The sequence below is a fragment of the Lissotriton helveticus genome, chromosome 10, assembly GCF_964261635.1.
Source record: "Lissotriton helveticus chromosome 10, aLisHel1.1, whole genome shotgun sequence".
Taxonomy (NCBI): Eukaryota; Metazoa; Chordata; class Amphibia; order Caudata; family Salamandridae; genus Lissotriton; species Lissotriton helveticus.
In genome coordinates, this window is record NC_136071.1 from 528,362,430 (window position 1) to 528,381,046 (window position 18,617).

The window sequence follows — 18,617 nt, forward strand, 5'->3', positions numbered from 1 at the left end:
ACCAAGCTACACCAAACTGAAGAGCCCCAGTCAGGGCAAGACAGGTCTTGGATTGCTCGTTTTCCAGTTGAGAGAGGACCAGGTTTGGCACTTCAGGCTGGACTGTTCCTGTTGAAGCAGGGTCAAGACTAATTTGTATATGGCTGTGCCCTGTGCTTAATTTGTAAAACAAAAGTAAGAGCCAGGGCCCATATGGGGAGGCCACAGCAGTCTGCACCACCCATTACCACTGTCAGTGCTGCCAATGACAATACCAACTACTACTAACCATTAGACTCCTGCAAATGATACTATTCAGACATTTTTTGCACATTTAGAATTATTCAACACACATGTTGTGCTCATCTCAAACTTACAAAGACAGCGCCACCATGTGGTGGACTGTCACTAAAGCAGGTGCTGACAATTAGGTGCCGGTGCGGAGCACCAGAAACCACCAGCTCAAATTAAGCACTGGCTGGGTCTAAGATGAGGTAGCATGGTGGGCAAAAGGATGGGTGCTGCAGTGAGCAATTGGCAGTGGTTATACTTCTTGCAAGCATGTGCCTTACATTTTGTGTGCGTTTGTAGCAGGATGAAAAACTAATCTAATGATAAAAGAATAATGTATTGTAGAATGGCTAGCTCACTGACCTATCTTGCCCACATTATTTTCTGTCTAGTTGGGATTGCTAGGAAGGTAGTTGAATGAATACGGCTCTTGTGCACTTTTCAGTGTAATGCACAGCTAAATAAATGTTATCTTCATAAGTAGGGCTTCACGTGGGGGTGATTTGTGCTAATGCACATCAGCACTGGTAATTAACAAGCATTGGTAAAGCCAATAGGTCTTGCCTATGTGAGATGTCATGATTCTGCCACGTCAGTTTCCTATGTGTACCTTGTCTGGCACCTGTTTACTGTTTTCTATTGTTTTTACCAATGCTTGTTGTGACTGCCATTTGTCTGTGCCAATGCTTGTTGCAGACTCTGATGTTATCAAGGCCTATTGTCTCTTCTCAGCTCCAGTAGTTTACCTGTGAGTTGAAATCTGGAAGCTTCTTCCTGAGCACTTTAAATAGGGGCCACACCCTTTTCTCATTGCTGGTTATTGAGAACCCTGAGCTTGGGCAGCAGCTGTTCCTGTTCTCCGGTTGCTGAAAGAAGATTCTGGTTGCAGCAAGGAGTCTTCTGTTTTCTTTTCCCAGGTTGTAGATCCTCTCTCAGCTACAATCAGGTAGGATTGTTCCTTTCTTAATGGGGAATTACGCATGTACATAGACTATCGCGCTTTAAACCACTTTACGATTAAAAAACGTTATCTTTTGCCACTTATCACCATTCTCTTGGACCAGGTAAGATCAGCAACTATTTACACCAAGTTGGATCTGAGAGGGGCATACGATCTCGTACGTGTCCTAGCCGGAGACGAGTGGAAGATCGCTTTCCGGATTCGTTTTGGCTTGTTCTAATACTGCGTAATGCCCTTTGGCTAATGCAACACCCCTGCAGCATTTACATTTTTCATAAATGATGTATTACGAGATTTTCTTGACAGGTTCGTCATCGCTTACATCAATGATTTGTTGATCCATTCACAGTCTATCTCGGAACATGAGAAACATGTAAAACTGGTATTAAACACCCTGCGCCAACATGGCCTGTTCTGTAAACTATCTAAGTGCGAATTCCACATCTACAAGGTGGAATTCTTAGGTTTCTTATTGTCACCTCAAGGAATCACAATGGCACCCAGAAAAGTTCAGGCAATATTAGGCTGGCCAGAACCAACCTAAGTCAAAGATATCCATCAATTTCTAGGATTCGTGAATTTTTATTGTCGCTTCATCAAGCAGTTTTCCAGCAAAGCAAGTCCTTTAAAGAAATTGCTAAGGAAACATGTTCCGTTCCAATGGAGGCAAGAAACCAAATCTGCCTTTCAAACCCTTAAAACTGCATTTACCACAGCCCCTGTTTTAAATCATCCAGACATCGATCAGCCTTTTATAATTGAAGCAGATGCTTCAGACTGCAACTGGGGCAATTCTATCTCAAAAGGATGAACAAACTAACCAATTACATCCCTTGCATTCCTATCTAAAAAAGTTTTACCGGCTGAGATTAACTATACAGTGGCAGAAAAAGAACTGTTGGCTATTCATCTCGCCTTTAAAGAATGGCGCCATTATCTTCTAGGTGCAAAACATATAGTGACTGTCTATACAGATCATCGTTACCTCCAAATTGTACGATGTGCTCGAGCTTTGACACCTCAACAGTTACGCTGGACCTTATTCGTTGCAGAATTTAATTTTGCAATAACATTCAGACCAGGCAAAATAAATAACAAAGCAGATGCTTTATCTCGATGAGAAACAGCAGGAGAAATAACAAAAAGGCAATTACACCTCCATCCATAATTCCAAAAGAACAAATTATCAGAGTTGCCATGTCAGAACAATTTTTTCAAGACATAAGAAAAAGCATGCTGTTAAAACAGATCTTAATTTGCCAACAAAAAGACAAAGATAGAACTATTATTCAAGGATTACCATTTCAAAAACCACTCCTATACATTCCATCAAAATCATTACAAAAATAAGTCTTACAGTGGTGTCACACAAAATCGTTAGCTGGACAACCAAGAATAGCAAAAACCCAAGAGCTTGTCCAAAGACATTTCTGGTGGCCAACCTGGAGACAAGATGTTATCCGATATATAACTCAATGTGACGTTTGTATTCAAGCTAAAGAAGATCATAGCGTCAAAATGGATTATTGCAGCCCCTTCCTACTCCAATGTGGCTCTGGGAAGATATATCCATGGACTTTATTATGGATTTACCCAAGGATCAAGGGAAACCCACCATTTTAGTGGTGGTCGACAGACTGTCAAAGTTGGTTCACTTTATTGCTTGTGAGAAAATGCCAACCTCAACTCAGTTAGTAACCTTACTGGTTCAAGACATAGTAAGATAGCATGGCTTGCCTCGCACTATTACTTCCGATCAAGGGACACAATTTACGTCAAAAATATGGAAAGCTTGGTGCGACACTTTACAGATAAAAAGAAACGTGTCCACAAGTTTCCATCCGGAATCGGAGTGAACCAGGTATTAAAACGATATCTATGATGCTATTTATTTAAACAAGGCTCATGGGTGAATCTCCTCTGGGAAGCTGAATTTGCCTACAATAATTTAAAGCATGCTTCCACGAACATGTCACCATTCTTCGCGAATCATGGCTGTCATCCACATTACGCTCCATTGCGGTTAGCACAACCTCAAACTAATATACCATCTTTGGACTCTGAATTACAAGGAATGACGGCTATTATAAAACAGTTGCAAAGAAATGTACAGAAAGCAAAAACAAACTATAAAAGATTTGCTGATAGAAAAATAGGACCAAAGTACAAGACTGGTGACTTCGTCTGGCTCTCTATAAGAAATTCTCAGTTCAAAAAGAAATATAAATTCCATCCACGATTTATTGGACCGTTTGAGATAGAAAAATCTGTAAATCCAGTAGCATTTAAATCAAAATGACCAAGCTCCATGAAATTCTATCCTTGGGTGTTTCACACTTAGGGGCTCATTAGGATGGAGGATTTTCCGCATCCTCCGGGCCGGCGGAAGCCACCGCCGGCCCGGCGGATGCGGAAAATCCTCTGCGGACCCACCAAAGACCCACCGCCAAATTAGGATGGCTGGTGGGTCCTGGTTTCAGTCCGCCGCTTTTCCGCCGCTGTTGGCTTACAACCGCGGCGGAAAAGCTCTAACATGGCTGGCGGTGTCTATCAGACACCGCCAGCCATATTAGGATGGTGTAAAATGTATGCTTTTCCGCGGCGGCTTTTCCGCCGTGGAAAAGCATACGGACCTTCACTTCGGGGGCCCGTTGCGGGCCCCCTGGGTGAAGGGGGGGTGCACATGGGGGGTACCTATGGTACCCCCCTGCATATGCGTGAACAAAGCAGCAGGCACCGCGCGGTGCCTGCCGCTTTGTGCACGCAAATGCGGTGCATGCATTTTTAACATTGCGGCGGGTGCAGCTTGAAGCTGCACCCGCCGCAATGTTAAAGATAGAGGATGTGACCGCCACCCTGGCGGTCACATCCTAATTGCACTGGAGGAACCGCCGCGTCCCCTGCGGACGGTCCCTCCTCCTCTAGAGTGGCGGACGGACGCAAGTCCGTTCGCCATCCTAATGAGCCCCTAAGTTGTTAAAACCATCAAAGACCAAATGACCAGCTGGCCCACCACCTCTTCTCATAGGAGATCATGACGAATATGAAGTACACAGTATAAAGGGTAGTAAACGCATAAAAGGAAAATTGTGGTTTTTGGTTTCATGGAAAGGCTATGGTCCAGACGAAGACTCATGGGAACCAAGTGATGCTATTCATGTACCACGTTTGATATGTAAATTTCACAGACAGCATCCAGAGGCTCCCACATGACTGGCAGTGTGAGCCCTTTTGATGGGGTGGACTGTCATGATTCTGCCACATCAGTTTCCTGGTGCACCTTGTCTGGCACCTGTTTACTGTTTTCTATTGTTTTTACCAATGTTTGTTGTGACTTTGCCATTTGTCTGTGCCAGTGCTTGTTGCAGACTATGATGTTATCAAGGCCTATTGTCCCTTCTCAGCTCCAGTAGTTTACCTGTGAGCTGGAATCTGGAAGCTTCTTCCTGAGCCCTTTAAATAGGGGCCACACCCTGTTCTCATTGCTGGGTATTGAGAACCCTGAGCTTGGACAGCAGCTGTTCCTGTTCTCCAGTTGCTGAACGAAGATTCTGGTTCCAGCAAGGAGACTTGTTTTCTTTTCCCAGGTTGTAGATCCTCTCTCAGCTACAATCAGGTAGGATCGCTCCTTTCTTAACCAACAGCATCGTGAAAGGTACTACGTCCTGTTTTTGTTATTTTGCATTTGAAAGAAAGTTGCATATCACGCTGAAACGCTCTTTGAGCATTTACATGTTTAGTGATTTTAGCATTTTAGGCACATCACGCTGAAGCGCTCTTGGGGTTTGCATACCTGATGAATGTGGCATTGTGTCACATCGCGCTGAAGCGCTCTTTCAACATTTGCATATTTGGACTCAGTGCATCGCGCTGATTGGCTTCCTGGACTTTTGCATATTTGAACTCTGATACATAGCGCTGAAGCGCTCCCTTGGGCATTTGAATATTAACCTGCCTCATTAGCATATGTAATGTGTTGTATATTGCAAGAAGGTTGTTGGAAGTACCACTGTGATATTTAACAGTGGTTAAAGCACATCATTATGGAAACATTGTGTGTAAAGCCAAGTGGCTATTTAAATGAATGTGTGATTTATTTTGAAACATAGTTGTTTAGCCATAACATTGTATCCTTGAGAATTATAGGAACAGAAATCGCCAGTGAAGCTTGAGAAGACGTACACAACGACTGTTCTATGCATAACCTGCTTTTCTTTTACAGGTATGTTGCCACGTTTAACACATGTTGAATATAGTCAAAGAGTTTACCAAGCACGAAAGGAAAGCTAATCAAGGACAACGTCTCGTTCCAGGTCTCTCTCCCCGCAGTAACCTCCCTAATTCCCCCCCCCCCCCCCACCCCCCACCCCCTAGCCACTTTGATTCTCAGTGCAGTTAAGCTTGAGTAAAGGCTGCTGGAAGGTGGACTTCTTGAGGGTACTGCCCCTGAGGAACCCAACGGTTATTTTACCAGTTCTGACACGAGATTTATTGGATTTGCTAATGTTTTTAGCTATGTTGCAAATGACTGTAAGTAATGTAAAAGAAAAATCTGTAACTAGGCAGCGTTGTCTGTTATAGTGCTTTTTTTCTTTTCTGTTATGCTGCACTGAAGCTAGCGCTGCTGTATAATATCGCTAATCAACATTGACAAAGCCAATAGATCTCGCATAGGCGAGAGACCGATTGGTTATGCCAATGCGTGGTATGGAATGCCATATGGCAAGTTATAAGTGTTTATATAGTGTTTACAAAGGGTGAAATGCTAATGTTTACAGAATGGAGAATGCCCTTGCCAAGGTGTTAGTGTGCCCAGATTCTGAAGCATTTTAGGACCATACAAAAACTGAAAATATGCCCTATAAATGCGCTGAATGTAACATACGTTGTAGGTAGACAGAATAGTCCAATAGGTTACAGATTTTATTTCAGTGATGCTTTAGGCTGGGAGTTACTCTGGGTGCAATGATTACAAAACAACCAAAAAAAAGCTTAGTAGTAAAATACAGCAATAATCGGTGTTCAGTTGAGCCACTGTGCCACTGCACCTGCTGCACAATTCACATCATGGCCCTGGTGCCTGCAAGGTAATTGCACTTGTGACTGCTTGCTCAGTAGTAAAATATAGCAATACTATGTGTTCAGTGGGTTTCCTAGAGCTTTTGGGCCCTATGCCACTGCACCATTTAAATAATGACCAAGTGCCTGCAAGGTAATTGCACTTGTGACTGTTTGTTTAGTAGTAAAATATAGCAAGCAATCGTTGTTCAGCGGCTTTCCTTGACCTTTTGGCCCCAGTGACATTGCACCTTGTACACCATTCAAGTCATGGCCTAGTGCCTGCATGGTAACTGCACTTATTACTGCTTTTTCAATAGGAATATACAGCAATAATAATCTGTGTTCAGTTTGTTTCCCAGATCTTTTGGCATCTATACCTGCTGCACCATTCATATCATGACCCTAGTGCCTGCAAAGTAATTGCACCTGTGACTACTTGTTTAGTAGTAAAATATTGCAATAACCAGTGATCAGTGGGTTTCCAAGACATTTTGAGCCTGTGCCACTAAACCTGCTGCACCACTCAAATTATGACCCGAGTGTCTGCAAAAAGAAATGAGGAAATTGTCTTTAAATGTATCTAACTCTCCAAAATGAGTTGCCACAAACGTCATAAATAAAGCATATGCTTTACACATCAATGCAAAAACTAAGCATTGATACATTGTGTTACAATTTGGTTTGCGAGTTCCTGTGAAAAGATAATATCCTCTGCTTGACAGTTAATTGGCCATAAATAGTGAAAATTACCCAAGATCACAGTATGTAAGGCGGCCACTGAGAATAAAATGCAGTTTTGTAATTTGTTCCTAAAAAAGGCAGTTTCCCAAATTAAATGGACTCGAAGAAGAGGAATTTTGCAAAAAACAAGCAAATGTTTTGTGCCGTTGAACAACCAGATACCTTTTGACATGGCTATGTCTAAAATAAAATTTTAAAAAAGAGCACAGGCTGGCTCCATGGAGAAAGTATGCTCCATTCTTCTTTCCTATGAATGCTCTCACTTTAAAGTCACCCGAAAGCAAAATAAACGCCAGGCTCCCACAAAAACACAGCTTAACATTTGACCTCGGTCTTTGAATGCCCATCAAATGGGATGAGATTAGAAAAAGATTTAAAGGCCGGCTTATTACAGAAAAACAAGATTGTGGAAGGATACTGTTAACACAAATTTAGCATGAGAGGTACAAACTCAAGCTGCACAGCCTAAAACAGGGGTCTCCAACCTTTTCTGTAGTCAGAGTTACTTCTGATCTGTGAAAATCATTGTGAGCTACTGAAGGCTAGCCAACTCTTGCATTTTTAGCAGACACCCCCACACCAAGCTTCATTGATCTTAAGCCTAATGTCCATAGAGTCATATACTATGGTTTGAACAACTACTTTCACTTAAACGTGAGTGGTACAAAGAAGGTCAAATGAGGCCCCAACATGAGTCTCTCTGCTTGTGAACACACAGTAGGAAGGGGTGATTTACGCAATTTTACAGGTGGAAATTAATGTACACCAGCAAACTGCTGGATTTATGGGTACAAATTCACTTTGTAATTCACAAAAAGTGATTTTGCACTTAATTCACACACTTGTAATATTAATCCCATTATTGAGTAACATTATACGGGTGTAGTCTGAGGATGTTTACACTTTTGCAGCCTATTCCTATGCTTGAGACTGTCTGATATGGGGCAGATGTACTTGGTCTGTCCCATGCACAAAGCATATTTTGTAAGTTGCTGACATATTAGCGACGCACAAAATTTGGTTTATGACTCAGTATTAGGAAGGGGTGTGCCAAGGGATTCCCTTCCTAATGCGAGTCTAACACCAATGTATGATTGTTTTGCGACCTCAAAACAATAAAAGTTTACCACCTACCTCAAGTAGGTGGTAAATCACTCGCAAACTAGAAGGAATGGGTGTGAAAATATTTTTCAAGAGCAGGCTGTGGTCCCAGTAACCGCTGCCTGCCCTTAAAAAGTAAAACTGAAAAGTTTCATTTTTCTTTTTTTAAATGTAGCACGTTTTACTTTAAGGAAAATGGGCTATATTTAAAAAAGAAAAAAAACTGCTTTATTGAAAAAGCAGTTACAGACATGGTGGCCCCAGCAGGCCACCATCCCTGTGAGTTCTAGCCATTCCAAATGGGTTGCAAATTGTGCTTTCCTCATGAATAGTGATGAGACATGCAATTTGCGACCCCATTGGGAATCGTAAACAGTGTCTAAGACCCTGTAGTACATTTGTTTAGCGAGTCCCTAATTGCGAGTCGCAATTCTTCACAATTTGCGACTTGCTAAACTTAATGGTCGTACATATGCCCCTTACTCCCTTCAAGAGTAGGTGTAAACCCCTTCCCATAGTGGGAAGAGGAAGGCAACACCTCCAAAATAACAGCAGCAGGGATGGAGGGAAAAGTATTTCCCCACAAGGAAATACATTTCCCAGTGGGAAAAGAGCAAGTGTGGAAAAGAGCAAGTGCAACTACATTGATGCAAATACACTTTTGGGGGGCGTGGCTGAGCACGCAATGGTGGACGACGTGCCTGGGTAGAGCTTCGTAGGAGGCTCCCCTACCACAGGCCATTTCTCCGCCACTATTCCCCGCTTTGCTCTGCAATTACCAGCGAGTCTGCTTGAAGCACCCATCTTCCCCCTGACGAAGTTTGGGGCTGCTGATCCTCGTGGAACTGCTCCGACGGAGGCGACTTCTGCCCGCCCTACACACGGGCGCTCCCGACCGGCGTGGTGCGGCACTCGAGGCCGGGGATCCAGCTGGCCACCTGGGCCCTGTGCGGAGGGGCGCCGCCTCGGACCACCCGCCGGCTCTGCCACCGGAGCTTGTGCCTGAGGGCTAACGGAGGGCTTGCTGCAACGGGGCGAGATCGCCCTCCCCAATTGATTTCCTGTGTGGAGGGACCCACGGGGTGAGGCTGCTGCCCGCGAAATCCCCCGCAGCTGGGACGGACTTAACCTGAGGACTGCTGCGGAGGGCCTGGCGGTGAGTCTCGCTTGTTCACCGGGGGCCGCGATTGGCTGTCAGGCACACCCTGCAGCCCGGAGGCCTGGACGCGGGCCCCCCCCGACTGTGGTCATTTCCGACCAGCGCCTGAGGCCCATCTCCTTGACGCTGCAGAAGCGCATGTCACCGGCAGTCGCGGGAAGCTGCGGCACCTTGACCACGATCCTGCCTGGGGCTGCACTCGGCGGAAGGCGATCGTTGGCATCTACCCCACGACTGCGACCCAGAGCATCCAGATGTCTGGCCCGGAGACGGCGGAGGACACAGTAAGTTGCGCCTGACGCCTCCCCCCCCCCTGGCGCTGTGGTGCGACGCCATTGTGAGACTGTGATTCGTGTACTGTGCCCTCCACCCACCCCACTCTGACTAGTGGAAACGGCCACGCACCTCTTGTGATCCCGACTAGGCCGCTGAGGCCCGTGCTCTGTGCGTGGATGGGACGGTGGGGCGCCTGAGGAGATCACCGAGCGCCCAGCGACGGAGGGGGGTCCGCAGGAGCTTGCGACCTGGTGTGTGGCACCTACCACCTGGAAAGGCGGACGAGTGGTCACTTGAGGGATAGAGTCCCCCCTCTCACACAGGATCCTTCATCCTAGGTGCCCGCTGACACTGCGGCTTCTTGCTTGCGCCTGGGCTGTGTCGCGCCTACCCTGGACTTGTGTAGTTTCTAGCCGGATCCTGCTCCCGTTGCGATCCTGTTAGCAGCGTGTCTTTGGAACTCAAGGGATTCCTTTTCCTTGCACTCATATAGCGCTGCCCCCCTGCGGAGAGCTGCTACCCGTCCACATATACACATAACATCTTGCAACTGCGCTTGGCTGTACGGAGTGACGTCTTCCATGTCTACGGGACCCAAAACGAGAGCCGTGACCAGTGGCGTGCAGGTGAGAGACAAGATGATGAAGCAGTCTGAGCAGGATCACACGGCTTCCAAGTTGGATACAATGCTGGCGGCGATGGAAAGACTGGAGGAATCACTGCAATTGACCCGCACCTCTCTAGAAACTAAAATTGACAGTGTGGCCATAGATTTGACCCACCTCCGGGCTGACCACAAGAAGCTCTCTGAGCGCACTACTACCCTGGAATCCACAGTGACAGATTTGACTCCCAAAGTTGCCCAGCTGGATACACATGTCCGAGACCTCCTTAACAGGGTGGAATTTCTGGAGGACCGTGCGGAGGACGCGGAAGGCCAGGCCCGGAGGAAGAATATTCGCATAGTGGGCCTTCCGGAGAGATGGGAACCTAGAGCGGCACCTGAGCATGTGGAGCGCTGGCTGAGAGACATTCTCCCGGAATGTACCCTCTCGCAGCACTTTGTTGTAGAACGGGCCCATCGGGTGCCGACCCGACCTCCTCCTGAGGGCTCTAACCCGAGACCACTGCTGATTCGTGTGTTGAACTATCGTGATCGTGACGCTATCCTCCGTGAAGTGCGGATGCTCACTGAAGTCAGGGTTGATAACGCAAGAATCATGTTCTTCCCAGATTACACGATACAAGTACAGCGTCAACGACACTCATTCCTGGGAGTGAAACAGCGCCTCCGTCGCCTGGCTCTCAAATACTCTTTGCTGTTCCCTGCCCGCCTGTGAGTCGTGGCTCAGGACAAGACACATTTTTTCAACACCCCTGAGGCGGTTGAGTCCTGGCTCGACTCGGGTGTTGATACCGGACCTGGTGGGATGCCCCCGAGGATGCGCCGTGACAGGGGAGCCCGGCGGCGCCGGCGCAGGAGACCATTGGCGACGACCTCGACACATACGGACCCGGTGTGGCACCTACCCCTGAGCATCAACAGACTGAACAACAAGAGGCTCTCCGCATGGTTGCGGAGATCAGCGGATCGCTCTCAGAGGACCCTGCCCCGGGTGCTAGCCCGGAACGTCAGCTGAGCGATGATGAATACATTTACGGGCTGCCAGACTCCCAGGTATCGGGGGACCTTCCCGACGTTACACCGCAAACTGCTGATTTGCTACACTGACTCTGCTTTACGACTCATCGACTTACGCATAAAAGGTGATGTCATCTTTCCAGGGGCTGGTCTGCACGGCTCTTGACTTGCTGCTGCACCTCTGGGGATGGTGCCCTGTTGCGGCAACGGGGACTGACTCTGCCTCCTGAGCACTTGTGCGTAGTAACAAATACTACTGGGAACCCCCTGTCTGCACTACATGGTGACGTCTTCTGGCTTTGTATGGCGAGGTGGACATACCTCCCTGGAGGTGAGTGCCTATATGCGCCCCGCCAACTCCCACTATCATTTCCCTGGTGCTTGGCCCATTTGGATTTCCTCCACCATGTACTGTTGGCGTTCCCTGATCGTGGGCAGAGATACAATGACTGCCTGTGTTGGGGAGCCTATACCCTCACCCTGTTTGCATGAAACCTTGCTACATTTAATACTACAACCTCAGTACACTCCCCCCTGAAGACACGAACTGTTAGTGCTCACTAGAGCGTTTGGACGGCGACATGTTTGGCTGTTGTCCTTTTGGAATTCTGTTTATGTTTTTCTTGTTTCTGAAACTGGTATTTTTTCTCTTCCCCTTTGCTGTGTGCTGGCGGGGCGGTGGGGCTGCGCGAGTGCTGTGGTGGACATGGTGTGACACACTGATCTTGTGTGCTGTTGGGTGGGGTGTTGGGGGTGGGTGGGGGGGGCGGGGAGAGTGGGAATGTCAATGTAATGTCTCCTATTAAATTTTGCACCTGGAACGTGCGAGGCATGCATACCCCCTCACGACGTTATCAGGTGCATTCATATCTCAAACGACATCATGTACAAATAGCACTATTGCAGGAGACACACTGGACAGAACATGAGCCGCGCACACTGCGTCGCCGGTGGCGGGGGCAACTGCATGCCACTGATTTCTCGGCCTATGCACGTGGTACTTTGATATGGATCTGCCAAGGAGTCCCCTTTGCTCTCACTCACAGCACACTGGACCCTGAGGGCAGATATGTGATATTGCAGGGTAGGCTGGACGGTCAACAGGTGGTCATCGCTTCTGTATACGCCCCTAACACTGAACAGGGACGGTTTCTAACGCAGTTATCGACGGCACTGGCGGCATGGCCGGGCGCCCCCCTCTTACTCGGAGGTGACTATAATTGCGTGCTTGACGTCCACCTAGACCGCTCATTCCCCCCCACTGGCGAGCGCACCGGTAACCGGTACTTCGAGAACATTTGCTGACTGGGCGGTCCAGTGGGATCTCTATGATGCTTGCCGTACTCAAAATCCTACCGTAAGAATGTACTCTTATTATTCGGGTGCACACACTCTACATGTCAGATTGGACAGATACATGTTGTCTAGAGACCTATTACCTCATGTTACGGACACCTGCTACCTAGGCCGCACTCACTCAGACCACAACCCTCACACACTTGATTTCGCCAGGGAACGCCCACACCCCCCGATCCCCACGTGGAGACTTCAGCCGGATGTCTTACTGGACGCCCCTTTCCGGGAAACACTCTCGTCTCACATTCTTCGATACTTTGAAGATAACACTGATACTGTATCCTCCCCCCAGATTGAGTGGGACGCATTCAAAGTGGTCACACAAGGTTGTTGTCTGGGCACACAGGCGGGACTGAGACGACAGGTAGATAGAGATCTGGCGAGAGTGGAGTCTGCCCTGTTGGAATGCGAACAGGAAGCGGCGCAGGGCGACGACGCAAGTCTTATTACCACACGCGCGCAACATACACAACTCTTAGATAGACTCAAGAATCTGAATTATGCTGCACACTCGGCGCGCACTCATCATGCTAGTGATAAGCTGGGCAAGCTCTTGACTTGGCTGATTAGACAAGACACTCAATCACTGCCGATAATGTCGATCCGCACTACACATGGGACTGTGGTGTACACACAGAGTGCCATACAAACAGCTTTTACTAGTCATTACACCGACCTGTACCGTTCCCGGCTCCAGGCCACTGGAGACGATATCGCAGACTACTTATCGGACCTGCCACTACCAATGGCCACTGCTGCCCAGCGTGATGAACTGGATGCGCCTCTCTCAGCGGAAGAACTCCGGACTGTTATCTTCTCCCTGTCAAACGGTAAAACCCCAGGCCCAGATGGTTTGCCTGCGGAGTTTTACAAAGCCTACTAAGCGATCCTCATCCCCTAACTCCTACGAATGTACCGGGCGGCGGTGGCTGATGCCATTCTCCCGCCCACCATTAACAAGGCGAATGTGATTTCACTTCTGAAACCTGGTAGGGACGGGCTCAATATGGGGTCTTATAGACCACTAGCCCTCCTTAACACGGATTATAAGATTCTGGCATCCGCACTGGCTCAGAGACTAGCGCCTCTGGTGCCCACACTGGTATACACGGACCAAAACGGGTTTGTGCCCACCCGCAGCACCTCCTATAACGTCAGGCGACTATTCCGGGTGCAAAGCCTGGCTGTGTCCCGCTGGCCGCGATCGGGATGTGTAATACTGGATCTTGAGAAGGTGTTCAATTCAGTGGAGTGGCCCTTCCCTGTACAAGTTCTCGAAAAATTTGGCCTGGTTGCTGACTACATCCGTATAGTGGAACTCCTTTACTCTTGCCCAGTGGCGAGGGTACGCACTGGCAGACTCTTCTCGGACCCAATCCGAGTGCGTAGGGGCACCAGGCAGGGATGCCCCCTCTCCCCTCTGCTTTTTGCGCTGATGATGGAGCCCTTGGCTGCGCAGTTACGTACTTCTGGAGCGGATTGGGGTATCCCCCTAGCTGACGGGTTACACTCCCTGTCATTGTATGAGGACGATCTGCTGCTTTATGTCAGAGATCTGACCTGTTTTCCGCGCGCACTCACTGCCATTTTTAACGCCTTTGGCGATGTATCAGGGCTGCGAGTCAATTGGGCGAAATCGGTGTGTACTCTTTCGCCGCAGACACCCCGGAGTGTGACATCACGGTGGTGGGAGAGCGGCTTCTCTGGTATCCAACAGTCTTCAAGTACCTGGGAGTCAGAGTTTATCGCGATTCCGCTACTCTATTGGACGGTAATATCACGAGGACGATCTCGTCGCTTGCAGCCCAGGTGTCTTTTTGGACCTCCCTACCGTTGAGCGTCCCCAGTCGCATTACATTAGCAAAAATGATTGTCCTGCCTCGGCTACTGTACTTTTATGCGAACTTACCTCTGTATATCCCTGCTCGTATTTTCCGGGAACTGGAAACACTGAGCAGGCGCCTGATTTGGAACAAAGGGCGCCCCAGAGTAGCATTGAAAACCATGTACGCTGCAACGGAGAATGGAGGGTTGTCGGTCCCTAACCACGAACTCTATTATCTAGCGGCACAACTACAATGGGTCACATACTGGCTGAGTGGGAAGAATTTGGGGGATACTGCCACACTGGATGGGATCATGACGACCCAACACGTCCACGCACTATTTCACCCCTTGTCCGGATCCCGCTGTCCTGACCAGCTACACTTTGCGGTGGCCAGAAAGTGCTATGTGAGATCCCTGAAACTCACGAGCGCCACCACGCCGTATGCACCCAATCTGCCACTATTGGGTACACCTTGGGATGGAGGTGCACTCACGGGGCCTGCGTTGAGCAGCTGGACGGCAGCTGACCTAGAGAGCCTGGGCGACTTGTTCGAAGATGGCGCCCTACTTCCTTTTGCGACTTTGGTGGGCGACGCGGGCCTACCGGCCGGCCAATTCTTAACTCACGCAAAGCTCCTACACGTCCTGACACAAGCTTGGGGACCACTAGCGGAGGAGCCCCCGATACATCTGCTGATTCAGTATCTGCATGTGATGGGGAGCGGCTCCCACGTGGTACATTGGCTTGCTCAAGCGCTGCACACCCACACACAGTTCTCGTCACAGCGGCTGCGCGACAAGTGGACAGCTGATAGGGGCCGGGACTGGTCTGATAAGGAATGGTCACGGATACTGGCTGGGATGCTACACATACCACGCAATGCCCGTTTTAGGATTATACAATATTATATTGTGCACCGCGCCTATCTATCGCCTGACAAAATAAAGAAATACTTTGGACTGACTACGTCAGCGTGCCCCAGGTGCAATCTCGTAGACGCACCATTCCTGCATGCACTCTGTACATGCCCCTCCCTGCACGCCTACTGGCGGGCGGTGGTAGATACCCTGTCAACCACAACGGGAGAAAGTTTGCCATATACATGGGAGGCATGCCTACTGGGTTTATTCAGACGGACGAAACAGACAAGGATCCGAGAGCGGTTCTGGGATCTGGGGCTGATCACAGTGAAGCGCCTCATTACCAAGCGCTGGAAAAATGCCCCCCCCCCCCCCCCCCAGCATTGTACTGGCGTACGTCCTTTGACAACTGGGCGCGAGCGGAAAGCACAGCGCTACACCGCGAAGAAACAGCGGGGCTCCGCAAATATCCCATAGCACAGGACTGGGATAGCATTCTGGCGGCCTTTCATCAAGCATGCCTGCGGAGTGCCATTGTTTAGGCACTACTGACTGCTCCTGTGTCACTCTGATTATTACTTTCTCCCCTCTCCTTTTTCCTGCCCGGCTCTATTCCCCCCTGCCCTCCCTTCCTCCCCCCGCTCCCCCCCTCCCCCTCCCCCCCTGCTGTGCACTTGACGGGATTTATATTCCGATCTTCCCTGCTGCTATCGCAAGGCGCGCACCTGTCTCCGCTCGCCTGACCTATACGCTCCACACAGACACACACACTCGCTGTTAACCATCACCCAGTTTCTAGTTCTGGCATCTATCTTTTCAGGTTGTTCTTTATATTTGACTGTTTAGTACTAAAACTTTGAATGTATATTGCTTAATGGTTGGGTACGACCTACCTTGGACTATTATCGAAACCACACCCTAGGTTCCGGACTGAACAAGCCTCTGAGTGGATGCCGGGAAGTGAAGCTTACTTTACCACCATCCATGTAACTTCCTACCTACTGTTTGTATGCCGGTTATTCATGTGATTGATACGCTGCATTACTAATCTGATTGTATACTGGCCCTCACGTTCATACTGATTACTGTATGTGACTATCTGCAGTAGCTACTGATTTGTTAATTCTATTACGACATTATTAACCATTTTTCCTTTTTTCATTTCTGTACCTCGGTAATGTGTTGAAATAACGAAAAGATGCAATTAACATATTCAAACAAAAAATTGATGCAAATACACTTTTAAATGCACACTATGTATTTAAGCATAAAGAAATGTTTTTTCAATAACGTTAATATGAATTCACAAACAACTGCCTTGAATGCAGATTACACTGTGCTCTCCAGCAGTAATCCTGGAAACATTTATTAATCCAAGACATTTGGACATCTTTTCAATCTATAATATTACCCACATGCCAAAAGAACACAGGTGGAGAAGCCTCTAATAAAACGTAACTTTTTTGTCAGCAACAAGTGGTACGTGCGAAGGCTTTATTTGTCCCATCATGATCTTTGAATGGACTTGTCTGAGAAGTAAATTTCTGGTCACGGGCTAAAGGTGGCACAAGTTCAGAAACAAAAACTGTTTGGTGAATTGTATTTGAGAAATAACGTCTATGCACAGCTGCAAGAACAAAGTGTTTACAAATTGGGATTCAAAGAGTTGTTTCATACAAGATGCATTTCATTAACTTGGGCTAAACCGAAGCTTCTGATGGTACACAAGGAAGCATCCAGCACTTTAGACAAAGTTCAACTTTGAAAGCTTTATGTGGGAAGGAAGGCACAGTTGAGAGGATGTTGTTCTTTGAAACCAAAAAACAAAGCCACAAGAAAAGAGTCCCAGCTTATCAATCAATGTGCATGATCCAGCCACTACAGGTCTCTGAAGGCATCTTTCTTCAGCTCCATCCACTCTGCAAACTTCTTGACCTTGGGGTTAAGCTGTAACGTGAGCTGTATGTCACGGTTCGGTTTCATTTTGTAGAAACGGAACATGTTTGCCAAATCTACAGCACCAGGGAAGCCCAGTTTCTCATAAGCTTCGGGAGTCATCTGAATAAAGGTAAAAGGAAACAGCAGCATTAAAAGGGACCAATATCACACAAATGTAATAATACACAAACAATAAGAGAAGTGTCTGCACGAGGTTTAGGCTCTTTCGTCGAAGGGCTGGTTCCAGATAGGGCATTCCCTCACCTGTAATAAATACAGTAGTTGGTCCATGGGCACCATTACCTTGCCTACCATTCTTGACCCTGTCCAGCCTGGGGCCCACTGTTCAATATTGCACTCAGGAGCTACGATGAAGAGTCATATAAAGCATGGAATTGTGAGAATACAAATAACCAACATCTGGAGTACTTTGGTTAATACAAGTAATTTCTCAATTTGATATCTAAATCCTCCCCTCTTGCCTTTAGGTACGGAGGTTTTTCTACCAGACACATGTAGACCAGAAATGTGTTTATTACAGGCAGGAAATTGTGAAATTCCATGCCTTCCACAACCTTAAAACATCCTAATCAGAGTACGTGAATATCTGCAACAAGTTACAGAATTACTTCCATGCATCTTGGAAATCTCAATAATTAATATCCATATTATGAATCACTTACTCTACCCTAACAGCATGAGACTTGTATCAGACAAGCAGAGAAGTTCAGGTTAAGGATCTTTAAACCACACAAGGAATTGGGGATTACAGAGCCGCAACGGATCGCAGAAATCCCATGTCTGAACCTGAAGTCATATAGTCTGGTGTGTTACTACACACCGAGGGCTTTAAGAAGACAACCTTGCAAGTCAACTTTGAGTCACGACGCAATGAACTGAAAAAGGTACTGTGGAAGCACAGCTTTAATAAAGGACAGAGGACATCTTTTCTCCCAAAACATGAATTGGCAAAGCCAAATCGGTCTCGTTTTTTAGCCTTGCTGGCTTTGCCAATTGTTTGTAGCCACACTGTACAGCTTTCTCATCATTTTGTATGTTTTGAATGTGCACACCAACAGGAACGGTTAACTCAGGTGACACCATTTCTGAAAGACTCAATTACATGGAGGGAGAACCGCCAAGAAGTAAAAAGTTGTAATCTTGAAACTGAAAGTTGGACTAAACAGAAAAAGGGACAGTAAATTACTCCAGCATCAAAGTAATCCGTAAGCTTATTGCAGGAACAGGACAATTTAGCCACAGGAAGCAGTGGACGGAGTCGGAATGCTAACTGCCTTCAAAACTCCCCACTAAAGTACAAACATTCCAACACTCCACAAGAACATACCATAACACAGGCCAATGGGAAAAATTCATGAGATGCCAAATACATGTTCTAATAAATACAACTGCTAACCATACCA

The 18,617-nt window shown here is 47.5% G+C and overlaps 1 protein-coding gene across 2 annotated transcripts in view; it reads right to left on the minus strand.

Moving 5' to 3' along the window:
- LOC144784345 (nmrA-like family domain-containing protein 1) overlaps positions 1-18,617 on the minus strand; it is a 216,045-nt gene that overhangs the window by 149,219 nt on the left and 48,209 nt on the right. Inside the window, exon 5 of one of the 2 annotated variants that reach the window (XM_078663068.1) lies at positions 16,521-17,313. The exons of the other annotated variant lie outside the window; for it this stretch is intronic. Coding sequence (XP_078519194.1) covers positions 17,134-17,313 — 180 coding nt within the window. The 3' untranslated portion in view covers positions 16,521-17,133. Of the gene's footprint in view, positions 1-16,520; positions 17,314-18,617 lie in introns of those variants that run through there. 2 annotated transcript variants of the gene reach the window in all.